General features: G+C 38.5%; 1 protein-coding gene across 5 annotated transcripts in view; it reads right to left on the bottom strand.

The window, feature by feature from the left end:
* Positions 1-19690, bottom strand: part of FHOD3 (formin homology 2 domain containing 3) — a 377669-nt gene that overhangs the window by 72988 nt on the left and 284991 nt on the right. For all 5 annotated transcript variants that reach the window (XM_058831361.1, XM_058831363.1, XM_058831362.1 and 2 more), the window contains 4 exons: positions 18362-18487; positions 7814-7948; positions 4498-4548; positions 59-273 (listed from right to left, as the gene is read on the bottom strand). In XM_058831361.1, coding sequence (XP_058687344.1) covers positions 59-273; positions 4498-4548; positions 7814-7948; positions 18362-18487 — 527 coding nt within the window. The remainder of the gene's footprint in view (positions 1-58; positions 274-4497; positions 4549-7813; positions 7949-18361; positions 18488-19690) is intronic.

Genomic DNA, 19690 nt, shown 5'->3' with positions numbered 1-19690 from the left:
ACTATCCCAAGAGAAACTGTTTCGCAGAATTGTTTGCCCTGCCCTCCTTTTCACTTACCTTCTGAGGGCTGAGGAGTTCTACATGGGGTGGAAGGGGTCTTCAGCTCTTCCTGAGACTGTATGGATGCTGGGCTGACACACTTGGGTACAGGTGAGGATGGAGCTGAAGGAGATCTCAGGTTCAAGGACAGCTCACTTCTGCCTCGGCTGACACTCCGACTCTTTAGCTCCTTCTCATACTCCTCTGCTGCCAACTTCTCCAAGTATTTGTATCTGAAAGTTAAATTCCAGAGGGTTTCCGTAAAGAAAAAGAAGCATGTGGCTGATGCTTGTTTATGGATGAAACACCTGTATAGAATGAGCTGACTTCCTGACACAAGGGATACAGTACTGAACTCCCTGCTTGCTCAATCTGCCAAAAAGTGCACACCAAAGCAGACTATTGCCCTGAAAAATGTTAAATTGCTCATTACAATACAAAAGCAAAAAAACAGCAGAGTTAAAGAACCATTAGCTATAGTATTTTGTCTGCACAGTCCTTCTCCTTATTGGAAGCATTTGGACGTCCTCCTTTTCACCCTCCTCCTCCTCCTCCTCCTCCTCTCAGCCCTCCCTCTCCCAAAACTAAAATGGGAGGGGAAAAAAAACCCCAGAAGAATCAAAAAAACCCTCCAAACCTAGAGCCCCTTAATACTGGTGCAAATTGCGAAAATCTGAGCCTTGCTGTAAGGAGAGGAAAATGCAGCAGAGAAAAACAGATCTTCCTGAAAATAATACCAGCAATAAATGATTTGATTAACTATCTAAAGATTCTGAACCTGCTTCTATTTGCTCTGAGAGCAATGCACTGGAATTCACTTTGTTCTCTCCAGCCTACAATGGAAAGTTTCTTTTTTTTTTATTCTGAAAAATTTCTCTGCCGGACTCAGACATCCAATAGCTTGTACCTGACGTCACATGTAGTTTATTCATCAAAGTCACTTTAAAAGAACAAAGATACATCTGTTTTGCATTTTAGGCAGGCAGAACTCACTAACTGTTTATTAAGACCAGCTACCAATCATATTCTTCATAGTATGCTTTATACATTGCGACCAAAATAACTTTTAAATATGTGCCTGTTCCAGATGTCTGCTAATTTTATCCACCATTATTTGCTAAGGAATAAATTCGTGAATACAGCTGGATCGGGCTTTAGACTGTTTGCCTTAAGTGAGCTGTTAAACAGGTTTATCAAGACTACTGCTTATGTCCCTGAAACACTCTGGTCATTCCCTATAACACACTGTTGTAAACACTTCATAACAGTGAACACCTCTCCTCCCCTCTTCTGCATCTCTGACAGCTCAAATTAGTGTAAGAGGGTACATTAAAAGCAGGCAGGGTAAAGAAGTCAGCCATATGTGGTAACAAACATGCTTAGTACATATGTTAGCCACACACACATGCACATTTGCAAACATCCATATAGAGCACAGAAATGCGTCTTTGAAGAGCAGTTCTTGTGTTTTCAGAGGTAATTTGCCTTATTGCAAACAGCAGTAATGAAGAACAAACTATTTTTTTTTTTTTTTATTTTTTTTATTCCTCCAGAGGTATGCACAGGCTTTGAACAAATTCTGCAAGAAAAAGAACCCCTACAGACTCTGGATGAAAATATAACAAGCTACATACTTGCATGGTTATAAAATAGGAACTGTTTACAGTTCTAACATGAAGCCAATTCTCGAGACTGAATCTTGCCTTTTGAATAGAGGGGAAAGCCTTTCTCTGGCATCAGCATGATGTTTTGCTGCAGTTCATTAAGCCACTCTTCCTTTGAATATTGGTCACTTATGTACGGTGCCTTGCACCTCCTCACAACCAGAGCAGATGGGACTCTAGACTCATAAAGAGACACTCAAATTGATCACTTGGCACAAACAGGTACAGCCCAGCTGGCTGCTGCCAAGGGGTTTTTGCAGTTTGCCAACAGACTACAACAGAGATCTGGATGGACCCTTCTATAATGCGGGGAGCCACAATGTTTTATTGTCCTCACTTCTTTTCCAGGTGCTTTAACATTTTCTGTAGCTACGTGCTTCACCACCAACCAGCAAAGCAGAGACTATCATCAAGAGGCAACTTCCCAAAATGTATCTGACTACTATACTGAAATATAAAAGGGAACCAGAACAGCAACTCCAATGGCAGCACACAAGCAGAAAGAGTTATCAAATGGGAAGGTTAATAAATAGGTACAACTGAGAAATAAAATAAAAAAAAAATCAAGAATCAGTTATTAACGCTTCACACTTGATAAATTACATTATTTAGGTTATTTTTTGTTTCTGAAAAATATCTTACTAATGAATGAATGCCAACAGCAGATACGCAAGGTAACATAGGCCAAAATCTGAAGGATTTGAAAGAATGAGCTACCATACCTCTACTACAGGATTGACAAATTTCCCCTGCATATGCTGCCATATTCTTTTAAATCATGGAAACCTGCAAACATCATTTCAGCTATGGTGACTCTTCTCTATAGACAACAAGCCAAAATACTGTGGCTATCCATTTGGTATTTCTCATGAACATAAACTGGATTTATCATCTTCAAGAAGATGAAATTATCATTTAAGTTCCCTAGGTATCTGAGTAATGCCCTAAGGGCAACCCAAAATGTTAATACACCAACAGAGTCATAGGAGTGAAGAGCATTTAAACCAGAGAGGATTTGGAAGGCCACCTTTCTCGAGATAAAAAAACACTGGAAAACACCCAACCAAGCAAAGGGAAAAGGCCTCAAATCATTGAACACCAAGAACTGATATGGAGGAGACATACAAATCAGTATTTAACTAGGATTTTAGGCATCTTGACTACAGGATTTTCTTTCAGTCTATGCACTCTCCTAAAACAAGTTAACACACAACTTCCTATAGGAAAAAGTGCAAAGGTGTTTGTAAAAAAGCAGTTGCAGAATGCCAATGTAATGGACTACTGGGCAGAAGTTTTCTCCAATATATATGTGCTGTCAAAGCAAACATGTCTTTCCTCTTTATGAGTAAGAGCTGATAGTTTGATAGCTCAGTTCAAAAGAGCCCTAAGGATAACAAAACATTACTAATGAATGGTGAAATAGTCTCAGATTGCACAGCAGTGATGGTGAACACTTCCCCAAAAATACTCCAGTAGGCATTTTCCCTTACAATTTGAAAGTTCTGGAGAACTCCTAATTTGTTTCAAAACTTGCAGATGAGCATGCTCATTGAAAAAAGGTATTACTCAGCTCAAATCAGTGTATGATGCTTATGTGCTAAGATGCATTTAATTTCAGAAAATGCTTTTAATTATTTGTGATTGTTTTGACTGGAAGCACAATGGAAAGCCCATCCACCTTTTTTTACTCTTAGAGATGTTAAAATAATTTTTTAATATTAGCTGCTTCAGTCTGAACACATAAAATTTCAGTCTGCAGAAACAAACTGTCTCCTGTATGATGATTCTGTGAAAAAACCACCAAAACACAGAAGCAACCAAAAAAAAACAAAAAAAACAAGTAAAAACACAGCAATTCAATGATTTCTGAGATGGCTGCTCTCTTATTTTGATAATGTAATTCCAATTCTTAACAATCCAAAAGTATCTCCAGAGAGTAATCTCTAGAGGACCATAAAAGCAGAACTGAAGCACTCTGGATTTTTCATCTATTGTACAGTAACTCACATATTTTCTAGGTAAAAACAAGCACACCCTCCAGGATGCAATTACTAGCAGAGGTAGTGATGAAGCTACTGAAAGACGAAAGTCCTTAGTTGAGTATTCCTTGAAAAATATGCTTTATAAGCCCATACCTCCCAGCCTAGCCCAGAGTTTCTAAACTTGTTCACTGAATTAAAACAAAAAAAGAAGAAATAAAACCCAAACCCTTTAACTATGCTATTTAAATAAAACTAGAACAATGCCCCAATGATAAACACACTGCTAAACTTTGTAATTTACTTGCTGATGTTTAAAGAGATTGGCAAAGAAAACTTGGCTCTGAAAGATAAAAATATGCTGAGAGTGGGTCAGAATCGTTTCCATCAGCCTGTCACTGCAGTTTTGCAATGCTTGTGACCCCAATTTCCTTTATCCTCAGTTGCCTTTCTGACCGTCCAGAAAGCCTGGGACCCACTGGGTGAAAAAGACAGGCTTATTCAATTTATAACTACTAAATTTGGGCAGATTTTTGAGGCAAATAGAGTAAGCTTGTTTCCCACACAAATAGATAAAAGATCATCAATCACTCTTAAGCATTCTCATTGCTCTTCATTTATTGCTGTGCTTACAGCTGGATTTCATTCTACTCTTTAACAACTTTCTTACAGAAGTCTTTTGGAATAAAAGTGTTTTGTGCAAGCAGAGTTAAAAATGTAAACATACAACTGTGCCACAGTAAAGAATATAGGAAATGCAAGCAACCAGAGGGAAGGATAGGGAAGGATGGATGATATGACATGATATACAAACCTCTCTTCTCTTGCTTGTCTTAATTCTTCTCTTTTGTCTAAATAATCACGGCTAGAAAGAGAATTACAGTAAATTGCAGCAGAAACCAGAAGAAAAAGATAAGTAATAGAAGCATAGGTACAGTAGGAGAAACCAAGAATGGTACACACAAACTGATTGCAGACAATGAAGGCAGTTGTCAAAAAAACTGTTTGCTTTTGCAAAAATTGCTGAAAAGTGTATACTTATCCATGCATGCACCACCAAATACGTAGTTTGGAAGGTCATTTAAAGTAATAAAAAATCTCGCAAAAAGTGAAAAACTTGAAGCATGCTATGAAACCTGGTACCTGAAATGAGATCCAATGAACTGCAGTTATCCATAGAGAGCAGGCAAATGAGTACTATTAAACCATCACTCATTTGCTCCACCTCAGAATGCCCCATTCTGCATTCTGTGACTGCAGCCTCTGGCAAGACAGACCGAGGCAGTGTGCAAACCCATTGGCCTTCTTTCCAAGGAACCTTTCCTTAGTGAGTTTTAGTTGCCATGGTTGGAAACAGGACAGCAGACTGGCTTTACTGAGAAGGACAATTCCACCTTCCAAGAGGATGTGTGCAGCATCACTGGACAGATAACAACCTTACACTTCTTTATTTTTCACCCTGAGTTTTAGATACAAAAACTCCTTTTATGTCAGCTGCCATTCCCACAGCTCCTCAAATAACCCATATATTTAACTTTTGCCAAGTCAAGTTTGCTGGATGCTTGAATACTGTGATTTCGGACAGGCCTGCCACATCCACAAATATGGATGCAAATTTAACTTGGAGCACAGCAGAACCCAGTGGATGTCCACCCTGTCTCAGTATCATAGCAAGATGGTTCCTTAAAATATATTTTTAATATTCAGTTAAATTTGGTAGACAAAACTAATGAGACTTTCACCTTATCTGCTAGATTCTTTCACAGTGTAAGCTGTGAGTATCAGAAAGATTTTCAGAACTACTTTTATTAATAACCTTTTTTTTCTCTTTATATTGTGTCATTAAATGAATTATGTATAATCTATTATATCAATAACTATCAAACATCTGCTTGCAAGTGCTCTTCAAAAGTCCTTTAACAGGGAACACACATTAGTGTTTCAGGCCATCTCCACAGGCTTTGAATTCTGAACTCGTTATACTTTTAGAATATTTTAAAGGTATCCCAGGAAATCTTCAGCAGGCAAATTTTAACATTACTTTTCCCCCTCTGACAACTTTCACTCTTCCCTACAGCTGGAAAAAACCCACTTTATTTTAGGAAACATTGTTCTACATATGCAATGGGTATGATAGTCCTTCTACTGAGAAAAATGTCATTCTGCACAGCATTCCTTTGGTTAGAAATAGTTTATGAAGCTTTGTAGCTCCTCTCCTAATCCTCCAGCTCTCCTGTTCTCCATCCAGCTCTTTCAAAACTAGTGATGCTCTCCTTTAAATTATCCTCAATTTGTCAATAATGGTGCCAGAACCTAGTGCAATGTTCTTGAGGCAGAGTTGGAAAGAATGAGATTACAAATGAGTCATGATGGTAAATCCAGTACAGCTCACGAGTTTAAAGACTGAATTGCAAGTGCTATTTTTAATCAAAAATACATCTTCAGAGACTGGGTTTCTAGCCAGACTGATGATATGATAATGAAATCCCAGGAACTCTTATGAAACTGTCCGTGACTGCTTGCTGTGACTTTGTTTTCCTCCTGCCAGACTGTTTAATCAACTGTGGGATGCTGTCTGTTTGTGAAGTCTGGTGGCTTTGAAGACCCTCTCCTCAAAAAAAAGTTATAACTTTTGGGTGATCACAAAACTCAGATCCAAAAGATGAAAACACTGGGCATTGAAAAATAATCTTAAATATGTAGCACAATTATGACATTTAGTTTATCAATTTCTGATTCTGAAATAAACGGATGAAAATGTATATTTTGAAATTTTTTTCTTTAAGAAACTTTAAGAAACCTCTTTTAGTGACAGAACAACTACTGTAGCCAGCCTCTACTGAAATGTGCAGATCTGTTATTCAAACAGATCAATCTGACAAACGCCCCGTTGGCTTTTTCAGTCTGGGAGTTTCCTTTCTGAAAGATCATGTTGGCTGTCCATGGCAGCCTGCTGCAGCCTGATGATACCACTTAGAGGAAGAGTTTTTGGAAGAGGCTGGAAGACTGCAACCTTATTGTTTCTGTTTCAGGAGAACTTGGGCAGCTGTTGGCTGCCAAAGATCCTATTATGGTGCTCTTCTACCTTCCCTCTGTCTCTCATTTCCTTCCAAACTAGCTATCTTCTGGAGCCAGGAGAATATCAATCAACCACTCCTAAGTTACTCCTCTTTCCAAATTCACAGAATCACAGCCTGTTTCCACTTCTTACTAAAGGGATGATTACAGTTAAAACAATCCTGCATACTAATAAACAAGCTAACATGAAACCCTGTTCCATCTTTTCCATAACTACCAATTCTAAGGCTACAAACATTTATATTACCACTCTTTAAATTATTACGTTATATCTTCTAACTACTAAAAATAGGTTTGCTTTTCACTTCTGTCTATGAGGAAACAAATTGATTTCTTAATGTACACTCTTCAGACTGAACGCAAACAATTTCAGATATAGATTCCGTATCTATCCTTGGCCCACTGCAGTCTTTGTTAATGTCTCTGCTGGGATTTCTAGGCGTGGACTGAAGAGGTTGAGGGGGCTTGTCTCTTACTATCTTCAGGCAGCACACCCTGGGATCCCACATCACACAACATTTTCTCAGATGTGAAAATGCAAAGTCCTGCATTCAGCTATGACATTTGTCTGGCCAAGGTTTGAACAGTAATTTTGGTCATTACCTTCTGTAGTTGTTGATTCCAGGAGGAAGAGATGTGTTCAGAAACACAGGAAAGACACAAGCAAGACATTTTTACTGTGCACAATTTAAAAGCAAATAGATGTTTCAGTGCTGTCCCTTTCTCCCTTCTTGATACCTTTGTCCCACTGTTTCACTATCAAGTCCTATGCCTCACTGAGATTATAATTTGGTGAGTATATTAGCTACTAAAACCGAGCCTCTGTACATACCAAGGCAGTATAATTGGCTGCCTTTAAATAATAACTTTTTTATTAAATGCCAAAATTCATTATGTGTTTAATGTATCAGTTTTTAAGATACTTAGATCAAGAAAAATATCTAAAGAGACAAACTATTCATCAAGTCAGTTATTTTGCAGTTGAATGACTCAATGATTGATCAATCTATAACACATTAAAGCAAGAGACTGAGAGCAAATTTGGGTCCTACTTGAATTTGTTTCTTTCTTCACGTTCTATCCTTTGCAACCTTTCTTCTCTCTCCTGACGCCGTCTTTCTCTTTCTGCTGCCAAGGACTCCTGGTGCTGCCGAAAAGATGATGTAAGGAGACCACCCAAAGCTGGCCTGCAGAAAAGGAAGATCGGATTTCTCAGTGTCACTTTTATTGATTATACTGGCAAAAAATGAGTAGCAATCATTCAGTAAGTAACATAATCCCAACCAACAGAATGACATGGCAATATTTATGTATGGCTTTCAAAGCATTTGCTAAGCATCTTCTTGCTAAATTGATCATAGATTCTGTGATGAGCTGAAAAAAACAAACAGTTGGGGTAGGCTTCCTAAATAGCTAAATTTCTGAAGCACAAATGAAGTATGTGTAAAAATTCATCAGTCTATTTCAACTGCAATATTGTCTAAATATTTTTTTTAACTTTATAATCCTGTTAATAGAAAAGCTGAATCTTGTAAAGGATTTTTGAAATTTTAAAGAAAATAGACTGTTATGCAATGATGTTAAGAACAGATGTGTCACAAACACCTGAGAATCCTCTGTACAGAAAAACAATAGTAAAGGAAGATGTCAGAAGTGCCCTAGAGAATGCAAATGTTCTCTTAAGTACCAGGCATATTTTTCCTTTATACATTAATAAATTTGATTATCATGATTTCCTTGATGCATGTGCTGTAAAAGCAAGATGAATCTCATATTAAAACATACCAGTAAAACACAAAGGGATAGTCTTCTCAAATCATTCTTGAAAACTGTCAGAAAAGGTGGCCTCTACAATAAGGACCTTTCAAATATATAAAGGTGCATTTACATTCACTTAGAGTTTGGTGTTGACAAAAATTTTTTTATTGGCTTTACTCTAAGTAGTATTTTGTCTGGCAGAGTGTGTCCTGTTACACAACCTTCCCCCAGCATGGTGGTATTGGTACCACCAACCTCTCACGTGGCAACAGAGTGACCTCAGAGTAAAAGTTTCTTTCTTTCTGTCTCTTAGACAGGAAAAAAAACCCCTTATTGTACAGGGTAGCTTTATACAGATGTGTGCTGATTGAATTAGATTGATAAAATCAAAAAGACATAACTCATGTAGAGCGGTTTCTGTGCATTGTTGTAACATGAGTTTTGCAATGAAAGGATTAATGAGAGAAATAGATACTGCCTTTTGTGTAAAAAGAAACTAAACCCTGCCTGCCTAGAGGAAGGTTCCTTAACCAGTAATGCAAACCTGAATACATTTTCCTCATTTTTAAGAACTCAGACCCTTTCCCTTATTTATTTGCTTGCCTATGGCTGCACAGTGTAGGTATTTAGTATAATGGCACCAGTTCACTAGTGAAAATAGGTGCAAAAGAAGAGAAAAATATTAATGCAAACCTATCTTCCCCAAGTGTCTATGTCTGTACAAAAAGGAACACCACAAAACATAGCCATTTCAGCCCCACTGGCAGCAGGGCAGCGTGAATATAATGTCAATAATTTCGATAAATTGAATTTCAATATGTCAAATCTCACCCACATAAACATTACATAAGATGGTATAAAACTTGATATTCTGTAAGAGTCCCTGCTGGCATTCCTCCAAAGCTACAGTATCAATGCTGGATCACACTCAAAACCATAAAAATCTCTAATATGCTTCAGCACTAAGAAAATGGGGAAAAAAAATCCTCAAACCCTGACAGTCAAGTACGTGTAGCGAATTTTCCCTTGAGCATGTTTGAGATTTATTTTAACTTTTGACCTTTCAGTGCATGTTGCAAGAGAAAGCTTTTAGCAGAAACAGTAGCACTACTGTACTAAAATTCAAAAGCTAGAGCTCCATCCCTGTAGTAGCATGAAAAACCATGGCTGTATGGTTAGATATAACATCAGAAATTACTCATGGAAGGGGAAAAATGAACAGTGTCTCCATGTGAAGATATGTGGAAATTAACTGTGGGAGATGGCAAAAGTGGGTCCCTATCAAGTCTCAGTTTTTATCTGTTTTGTGTATTCAGCTTGATATCCCATCCTGCCCAGCTGCCATGAAGTCTGAAAACTCCATTTAGAGTCAAAGGAAGGTATGGCTTAAAAGAAGATAGAAGAAAAATTAAGGGGAAGGATGAGGTGATGCTGAGAGACCAAAAGAGTGATTGTAGGTCTTGCACATCATCTAGCAGGTTGGAAACCTTCAGGTCTGACTGAGCTTTTTGAGGCCCTACAATAAACACACATTCTTATGCAGGGGATAACAGGGAAATCACATGGAGATGTACAGCTTAGTCCTGCAGACAGGATTCTAAGCTAACCCTGGTAGTAAAATACCTCCACACACTAAAACACCTTGTTTGGAGGTTTGATCTAGCATAGTTTAGCTAGCATTGCTCACTGGGCTAAAATTTGCAGATGAATGAAGAGCAGCATCACAATCTAAATAGAAGACCCACATCCATATGTCCAGAAGAAAAGGCAGTGTCTAAAGAACTGAAAATTCTAGCTTGCCATCTCTTCAAAACAAATAAAATCAACAATAATTAGTCAAAACTTGGAATTTCTTTATTTCTCACTGGTAGTGAGTGCATACTTCAGCCAAATTACAAGCTGCAGGATAGTATGCACACACATGTCCAGTTCAACTCCTTTGTCCAAAACACAGTCATATTGTGTACAACAGTTTGTTGCATAAAATGGTCAAATCCAATAGTCCAAGCTTGCAGAAGGTTCTGTACATAAAGGTCATAATTAAACAGACAGGAACACGGTCAGCTTGTGTGACACTAACTTCTTAAAACCCTAATAGTCAAGATTTTGGGTCTTGAGTCACATTTAGAAAAGGGCAGGCAAAGAAACAGCACTGCTATAGCTGAGTTAGTGCTCACTAAGTGGTTACACCCACTAAACCACACACATCTGCCCTCGACGGGGACCACACCTCACACCAAATGCTGAGACCAGCTGCCTTATGAAGCCTCATAAACTCACAGCCTCACTGCTGCTATCAAGTGCCGTAGCTCAACTGATGTTTGGGTGCACCAATACTCCTTTTAATGTGAACTGCAACTGTAAATGCACAGTTTTAGTATCTAGTAAACTCTGTTGGCAATTTTCTACATGAGCATAAGCTAAACCTGGGGTAAGCAGGTTATTTTCAGGGTGTACAAGCCTGTAAAGCAGCCAGAGGAAAAGCAAGCATTAAGAGGTATTCCTCAAACATTCTAAACAATTTGGAAAGGGATTTGTCTATGTACAGTTTGTCGACAAAATTTGATTTTTGTTTCTGTATTTCCCTGGCAATAACACTTACAGTAAATGTTCCCGTTCAGTGAACACATACTTGAATTGCAAATGGCATCATGAATGGCCAAACTAGATGGTGGGAAGGCTCAGGCTGAGCCTTTGGGTAACTTTGTTGCTTTGATGCTGTCTGAAGTGTGACAGTGCCTTCAGGCCTCATGAATTTCTAGGTCTTATTGCTGCAGGCTGCATTTTAAAAATGGATAAGCAAGAAAAAGACTACAAATCTTCTGGCACTGAATCAAAGATGATAAGAGATTTTAACAGAAAAGAGAATGTGAGTGCTCAAGGAAAGCATAATAGAGTGATCACTTGCAAAATGGGGCTATAGCTAATATATGCCAACATTTTAGTGCTGGTATCATATGTTACCAGCTGGTAATATCAACCATTTGTTCAGCTCCACAAATACAATCCAGAAGGATGCTTACTCTGGCTACTATTTTTAGTCTTGTAGAGAATGCAAGGCTATTAAGAATGAACTATTAATATAAAAAATGTTAAGAAAAGCTTTCTTATGCCTGCTGTTAAAACCAGGAAAAACTAAACAAGCTATGTTATTACTTTCTCATTCCAGAAAGAAAATACACAACAAGAAAGTGTCTCCATCTGTGGATTTGTGAATAGGGCTCCTCACCAAAGCATCAGGACACAAGGCCAAAGAGGTCATTAGTAACTTATCTTACTGGAAGATGAGATAGGAAAAGGAAAAAAATAGGGGGTGGGTTGGAGGGGAAAGAAAAAGAAGGCAAAACATATACACAGAGCATAGGCCAAAATGTTGACAGTAGGCCAAAGGTCTTCTGAATAAAAATTCAGCTAGCCTGACCTACAGCATTTAACACAGCAGTGAATTAGTTATCATTATTATAAATATAAATTTTGGCAGACACAAGATATCTCATACTTTTTTGCAAATTCTTGCAGTTTTCTGAAAATACTCCATCATGGACCATACATTGTGAAGGGGATTATGTGCCTTGAATTACCCTAATCTTGTTGCAAACTGAAGAAAATATTTCTGTGTTACTGAAAGCAAAACTGAAATTCTGAACTTCAAATATTCTTTAATCATGTAAGCTCTGAGATACCCTTTTGTGGCTGCCTTTCCCTTTGTTTAGTTGAATTTTTAAAAATTTCCTGAATAGAAATGGTTATCTACAGGAAGAATACAAAATACAAATGTATATTTTTAGGAGCTAAAAAAAAAATTAACAGATGACTTATGAGAGGAAATCCCTTTAGGTCATAAGGTTAATATTCAGGATTGTCTTTAATTCAACATGGGGCAGAGTCATTAATAACTTTAATAAGGATGCACTAATTACCTAATTTTGTGAAGTGCTCCTGTTCCAGCAGCCATGGGAATGCTACAGGGAGGGTACAACTGTTGGCAGCTCCTACTCAGGCCTTAAGTAACTCTAAATGCCTCTTGGCTTTAACAAAATAAATCCGCTTTCCAGCTAAGAAAGAGACAAAAGGGGAGGCAAAGCTGCCAAGAGCCATATTGCTTTTCACAGTTAAAGAAACTCCCCGTGTGTTATGTCTCCCTACATGACACATCAAATTCAAAAGCATGTTGATATAAGACTCTGCAAACAGACTAAACATTACTTAAGGAATCTTTACAAAACTTCTCTCAAAAATAAACAGAAAATTGAGAGCTAAAACTACTGACTAATGCTTCCTCTAAGAAAGAAACTTGAGAATGGCCAAGTGAAGGGACAACTCAAATTAGAGCTACAGCAGGACAGAGCTGCACAGAGACTGGGCAATGCACAAGGACTTTCTACATACATTCTCCTCTTCCAGCTGACCTGTGCAGCTTTTACACTGTGCTTCTGTCTTTCTCCAGCCTGCAGTTTCTCATCCTCATGTGACTTACCCCTTGCCTGGCTGGAAGTGACTTACAGATCCAGGCTAAGGTGGGTGTGCCTTGAGCATCAGCACTGCACATGGCACATTCAGCCAGCAACACTCTGCAGTCTGAAACCATAACCAGTTCATGCTTCTGTTTAAATATATGCCTTATGATGAAGTCCACAAAGCTGCAATCAAGAATATTGCTTACACAGTAGTTTGACAAGCAGCTAGGCCAGTGCAAGCCACCACTGCTTCCCAAACTGTAAATCATCAAGTAATTCCTAAGGCCATTTTTCCTCTTCAAATCTCAGCAATAAAGTTGAGGCTTTTGCCCTGGGCCACTAACATCAAGCTACCAAGCTAACCATTCCATATTATGTTACTCAGAGCGAGAGATGTGCTTGGCATTTGCCAAAAGCAAAAATCATCACAATCTCTAGTCTGAGAGCCCAGAAGTACACACAGAAAGAACAGAAAGCCAAGGAAAGAGGAGCAGTTCTTGGGAGAGCAGAAGCTTTGTAGGCTGTATAGCAGGTTTTGTTTCATAGGTTTCTGTGTTACCTTAGTGCTTAACAGCTGGAGTAAGGGAACTGCAGAGCACAAATTAGTGATAAATGGCTAACAAAAAAAAAAAAAAAAAAGTAAAAAGAAAGAACCTGCCAAGAAGCTTCACCTCCCAAGATGCTGCCAAGAAGCAGCATCTCCCTGGTGTTGTCAATTACTGAGACCTTTAATTTTAGTAGCAAATGTAACTGAAAAGCTGTTTGGCAGTCTAAAGGAATTGTTTTGTTTTGTTTTAAAGAAAGAAACTTGAAATAAAGCACCAGATTTCCAGAAAATCACTATTTCAGGCACCTGGAAGGGAAATAAAACTCCAAAGAAGAGCATCTGCAGACTTTTACTGCACTTTATGCTTATACTTTAGGTATGGTGTTTAAGTGTCAGAGGAGAAAAAAACCACCTATAATCTAGGCATGCCAATCTCACTGTCTGTGACCTGTCCTAGAAATAAATGTTTGAAGATACATTTCCTTTAAAATGGAAATGAAGAAGAGCATGGAAATGAACACTCAGTGTTCAAGACCCTGCATCATGGGAGCCCAAGATAATGTATTGCTGTACATTAGAAAACAAGTGAGATGGAAAACATATGTTTTCATACAAAGAATGTGAAATATATTTAATATTTATTAAGCCTATTTTCTAACGCTCTGGAAAAGCTGAAGATGCTTCAAACTGGAATAATCTGTAAACACCATAGTAGGTCTTTACCAGGCTTGGAGATTTGGAAGAACTTCTGAGGGACCAGCCAGAAGTGGAGACCAAGTCCTCAGTGACTGGCCAAGAGCCTCAAGAAGTAGAGGTTTGCAAACTGAACTCTCTGGCATTTGATTCAAGAGACAGAGGCGAGACCATGAACTCCTTCTCCTTTGGCAAGCAGTGCCCCGAGAAGGCTTTCTGCGCTGGGCTGACTGTACTACTGTTTGACTGTGAGGCCTGGGGGAACCAACTCCAGGAAAATGCATCAGAAGAAACCCACCCTGGCAAACACACCAGCAGGATATTTTTTCTGGTAGTGAAAGGAATTAAAGCTGGTGCTTGGAGTTCTTGCCTTAGAAGTTACACTCCTCCATGATCTCCACTACCAACAGCCTTGATCAACAATGCAAACACTTCATCACCAAAAAGAGACTATGAGAGGATGTGAAGCTCTGCAAGTAACAGGTTTGATGTCCAGTGGCAGATTTCAAGCTGCAGTTTCAATTTGAGTGACTGTCTTAGAATCTGACAAAGCAGTCTGGCTAGACAGAAATATCCTAGGTGTGAGCATAAGACATGGAAATACAGACTAGTCTTACCACACCTTCTGCCCCCAGCCAAAGGGCCAACTTGGAGGGACAGAAAATGCTTTTCTTCCTGATGTGTTTCAGTCATGCACTGCTCTTCCCCTTTGTTATTAAAACTTATGAGGTTATGAGAGTGATTTCTTTTTTTTTGTATTAACTAGTGAGAAAGAGTTAATTGGTGATTTAAGTTGTGAAGAGTAGGAGCAGTGTATTCATGGAGCAAAGCACTCTTTGGCATGAGAAAGCAGGCAGACTGGGTTATACTTCTCACGCATTAGAAGCAACTTTCACAAGCAAAGATACAAGAGAACTGACACGCTCCTTCTCTCCCAATGAAGGGCTGAACAGAAAGTGCCCTGCAATTTGCCCTCCTTCAGCAGGATTCCCATGGCTGCAATATGCACTTCAGAAACATGGCTCTCCACAGGGGACCCAGGGAAATGAGAGAGAACAACAGCATTGCAAAAAGTTGCCAAAAGGCTGTAGCTGTATTTAGAAACAGTAAAGTAAGCCTTTTCTTCTGCTGTACAATCAGAAATATATAGATGATGTGGATTTCAAAGACCAAAATCTAGCTACTTTTGCACAGACTTATACTGCTCTTATGATTCCCTACTGATCTCAGCCAAAGAGGGTTTTAAAAGTATGAATGTCAAAATGTCAACCACACTGCTTCCATCCACCTAAATTGTAGCTCTTGTTTACATAAGCAATATGCAGCCAAGGGTTTGAAAGGCCTGTCAGGGCAATTGAATGGAGCATGAATCATTGCACTGGGCACTGCTCTAAATGTTGCTTCTTCCTTCCTCCTCATTCTCAAAGGTCAGATAAATGGTACCAGGACCTGCATCTGAAGCTCTTCCCTGCATGATAAAAGACAGGAATCTTTCTGTGAAAGCTTTGCATAACTGTAGCAAGTTATAAGCTGAAACCAGAAAACACACCTTAGAGCTAACCATAGATACGCATCTGCTTCTTATCAAATGTCTTCCTCTCTGCCCCTCCCCACCCCCCCATCTTCTAACTTTTTTTGGGTGTTTGAATCCATGTAAATTTTTACCATCAGGAGGTAGGAAACAGTGTTTACATAATCTGAGTAAACACCATTCATAGAAGACTCTGAAAACCTCCACAATACTTTCAATTTACTAATTAGTGCCAAGTACTGCATGGCCTACTCTGCAATAAGCAAATTCCATCTGTCAATCTCTATATGGACAATTTTTCAATGGGTATCTTTCAGGACAATGAAATTAAGGAAGGCTTCTGCCCTTCTTCAAAGCAGTCAGTTCTTTAGAGTTTGCAGAACTATACATCTGCAGTGGCAGCACTGTCATAAAGAATAAGAGAATGCAAAATGGCAATTGAAACTGTAAACCTAATTATCTTTAAAGAAATAACTGCATCTATTCTGCAGACAACACACAGCTATGGTGTACACAAATTTTTCACACTTCTCAGACACATATACAGGAAGCATCAGGCTGTAACATCCCTCAAATGTAAAAATGCAGAAACCCTGGTGAGTTCATGAACTATCATGAACAGCAAGCTGCAAATTTAAACAAGAGTACAAAGATTTTTATCATGTGAGGTTGAAAGCAGCAAACATAACCTGATGGAAAGACAGAGATGTGACTCTGAGCACTATGTTCAGTCATAACACGTAAGAGAGATCTGATGGTTGAAGGTAGAGCACTTTATAGTTTCACAGAAAAAAGAAAGATGAGGTGTATTGGCTGGAAGATGCTGCTAGAAAAACTGGCTTCAAAATATAAAACATTTTCCTAGCAGTGATAATAAATATTGGAATTTCAGGAGAAATCATGTGCTGCCACTTGAAAACATATGAGAGCACAGGGGTCTTTCATTTAGCTTCTGTGAGACCCATTGTAGGTCACAACAGAGGATTGCAGAGCTCCCCTCTGGCCTGACTCTCCATGAATCTGCAAATTTCACAGCTTTATCCTGTGGGGCCAAGACATTTTGGCTTCAAACCAGCAAGGCACTTACACACATACTGAAATGAAAGGTGGCTTTCTTTCCTGGATCAGGGCCAGCACCATCAGCCTCTTGCAGGACCAACCCAACCATCTTTAGCTATCTCAGTGTCTGACCACTTTGGGGTTTCTTTGCCACAGTAGCAATCAGAAACTTACAAGAGCAGGGGCTTGGAAATCTTCCAAAGCATCGGGATACTTTTAACTCTTGCTTATCTTGCATCAATTTTCCTGAGGTAAAGGGGGGTGAATATGCTGGTTTAGAGTTGTTTATTATGTTTGCACTCGGCAATATTTTAATTGAGATCAGGAAACACAAATCAGGAAAGACACATTGAGGCAAGGTACTCCAGGAAGATGAGCAAATTAAAATCAATGCCTTTCTCCAAAGAGAAACTTAATGTAATTACTCACTTGAAAAAAAGGATTACATCAATACCTCAGGGTTAGAAATACATGTATGCTGGAAGAACCTAACTTGAACCATTCTGAGTAGTAGTCTGGAAAGGATGTGAAGCCTTAGGTAGGTTCAAACACACATACACACACAAACGCTCATACATATACAGAAATATGCCAAAGAGTCATTAACAAAAATTAATTGGAATACAGAAAAAGGGTCCTGTAAAAAAACCTTAAGTTCAGAAAACAGGGTGGAGGATGCCGTTTTTATGAATTAGAGGCCAGTTTGGAAACAAACAATCCAAACCCCATCTGGCATAATTGGCTATTTTAAAAATTATTGTATTAAATTATTGAATGAAATTAATTAAAAACTTCTACCTTTCCTTCTTAAAGTCGGTACAGCATCCTTGAAACTGTCATTTACTCTCAGGTTGTAACAGATAGTTAATTCCTGGTGGTCCAAACCTCTTGCCAAGAATTTCTTTCATGTATCCATAATATTTTTCTATATTTTTCTTCCCCTAGTACCTTACATAATTCAAAAGAGTATTTTGATTGTTCAAAATAAATTTTTTTGCCAGTTTGGGTTTTTTTTCCCCTTTTAATGTTTTTCTTAAAGCAAGCTGATAACTGGTAGGTTACTAGGAGTTTGCTTTAGCTACAGAAAGAAATGGATGATATACAGTAAGATATATCACATACTTTCAAGAAAGAACAATATTATGACCTAGGAAATTCTGAGCTAAGCAGATTTCCAAGATTTTGCAGATGATTTAAGATGATAAAAGTGAAGATAGATCTGAATTTATTTTTAAAAATGAAAAGAAAGAAAATGTCTTTTAATTCACCTTTTAATACTTAGAACAGCTTATGTGCAGAGCAACTCTGCTTTATCGATTAAAGTGGAAGAAACAGAAGTAGTATGGAGATACACCTAGCTTTTAACACCAAGTCAGACAGAAAGACTTGAGAATGAGTGGGAAATGATCACATCTAATTTTTTTTTTTATTTCCCGATGTTAGAAAAAATCCAGCTAGAAGCTATTTCCAATACTCCTTCAGAACAGCTTGCATTTATCTTCTTCATCCTTGTCTGCAAAGGAACTGTTGTCAAAACACTGATTAATTTACAAACCTGTCAGATTTGGTCTCCTGAGGTGGGGACAGAGCTGTCCCATAACGAGTAGTGGGTGTTGTTGGGGCACTCACACCAGTGTAAGGTCGTGGAGAAGAGTAAGAGCTGCTGCCGTAGCTATTGTACCTGAAGAAATGGGAAGAAAAGTAGGAGAAAGGGAGAGACAGAAAGAATCTGTCAGCAAACAGGCATGCAACAGTGAATCCTCTTATTTACAGGGTGGTAGTGATCCCATACCCCACAACTTTTCAAACATTCACCTTCTGAAAATGTTTCTCTATTTCCAAATATGCAACCAATCATGTACTCTCAATATCAACCGTGGCATGAACATACATGATGAAACAGTGAGCTATTGGTAAGGAAAATAATGAGAGATTTGCATAGTCCTCCCAAGTGACAACTCAGAACAGGAATACTTGAATTACTGCTCAGTTATTCAGAATTATTAGCTATTTTGGGAGCTGATATCCAGCCATTAGAAAAGGGATCAAACCAGCCCAAGACAGCAGTATTCATATCTACTACAATTGAGGAAAACAGCAGCACTCCTGAGACATGATCTGAATATGGGCATCCATGACTTGCAAATGCTTGCATTTTAAATGCAAAAGCAACCACATTATTTTCAATTAAAGGAAGCAGTATTTTCTTTCCCCTCCCCCAACATAAGTAATAGCTTATGTGCCATTTCTTACAATGTCTGTAAAAAATCATCACCATGGTTAAAAAGACATGTCTCCGGAAGCACGGCTTTAGAAATTTCTATCAGCCCTTCTCTCCGTTAAAAAACCCATAAACTTGCTTCACTTCAATGTGAGCTTGCTGATCAAAGAGAAATTGTTTCCAGGACTCCTGGAACGACCACCTCCCCAGAGTCCCTTCTATCAATGTTTTCATCCTGGCTCCTGTACTGAATAGAAAAGGCAGTTGTGTTGTTTTGCTGTGCCTTTTAACCATTGTACTTAAACAGCATGTCAAGAAAAGATTCTTGATTTGGGAAAATGTTATTATTTCTCTCTTTAATATTGTTCGCAGACAATGCCATTTTCCCACATGGAAAGCATATGAGTCTCTGAAGATCAGTCGTCTGCAAGGCCAACTCATCCAAATGAAAAAAATAATTTCAAGAAATAGAGCAACATCATTTTCCTTATAATAATTCATAAGATATGATACTGTATCCTCTGTCACCATATCTTTTCTCTGCTGCTTCTTCCCTTGCACACATCAGCACTCAGTAATTTCACTCAGCAATTTTATTTGAAAAGCCTGGTTGGTTTCCTTCAGCTCCATTTAGCACACTCATCTAGCCATGCAAAATTTCAT

The sequence above is a fragment of the Poecile atricapillus genome, chromosome 2 (genome assembly GCF_030490865.1).
Source record: "Poecile atricapillus isolate bPoeAtr1 chromosome 2, bPoeAtr1.hap1, whole genome shotgun sequence".
Lineage (NCBI taxonomy): Eukaryota > Metazoa > Chordata > Aves > Passeriformes > Paridae > Poecile > Poecile atricapillus.
This window is presented reverse-complemented; position numbering and strand designations above follow the sequence as displayed.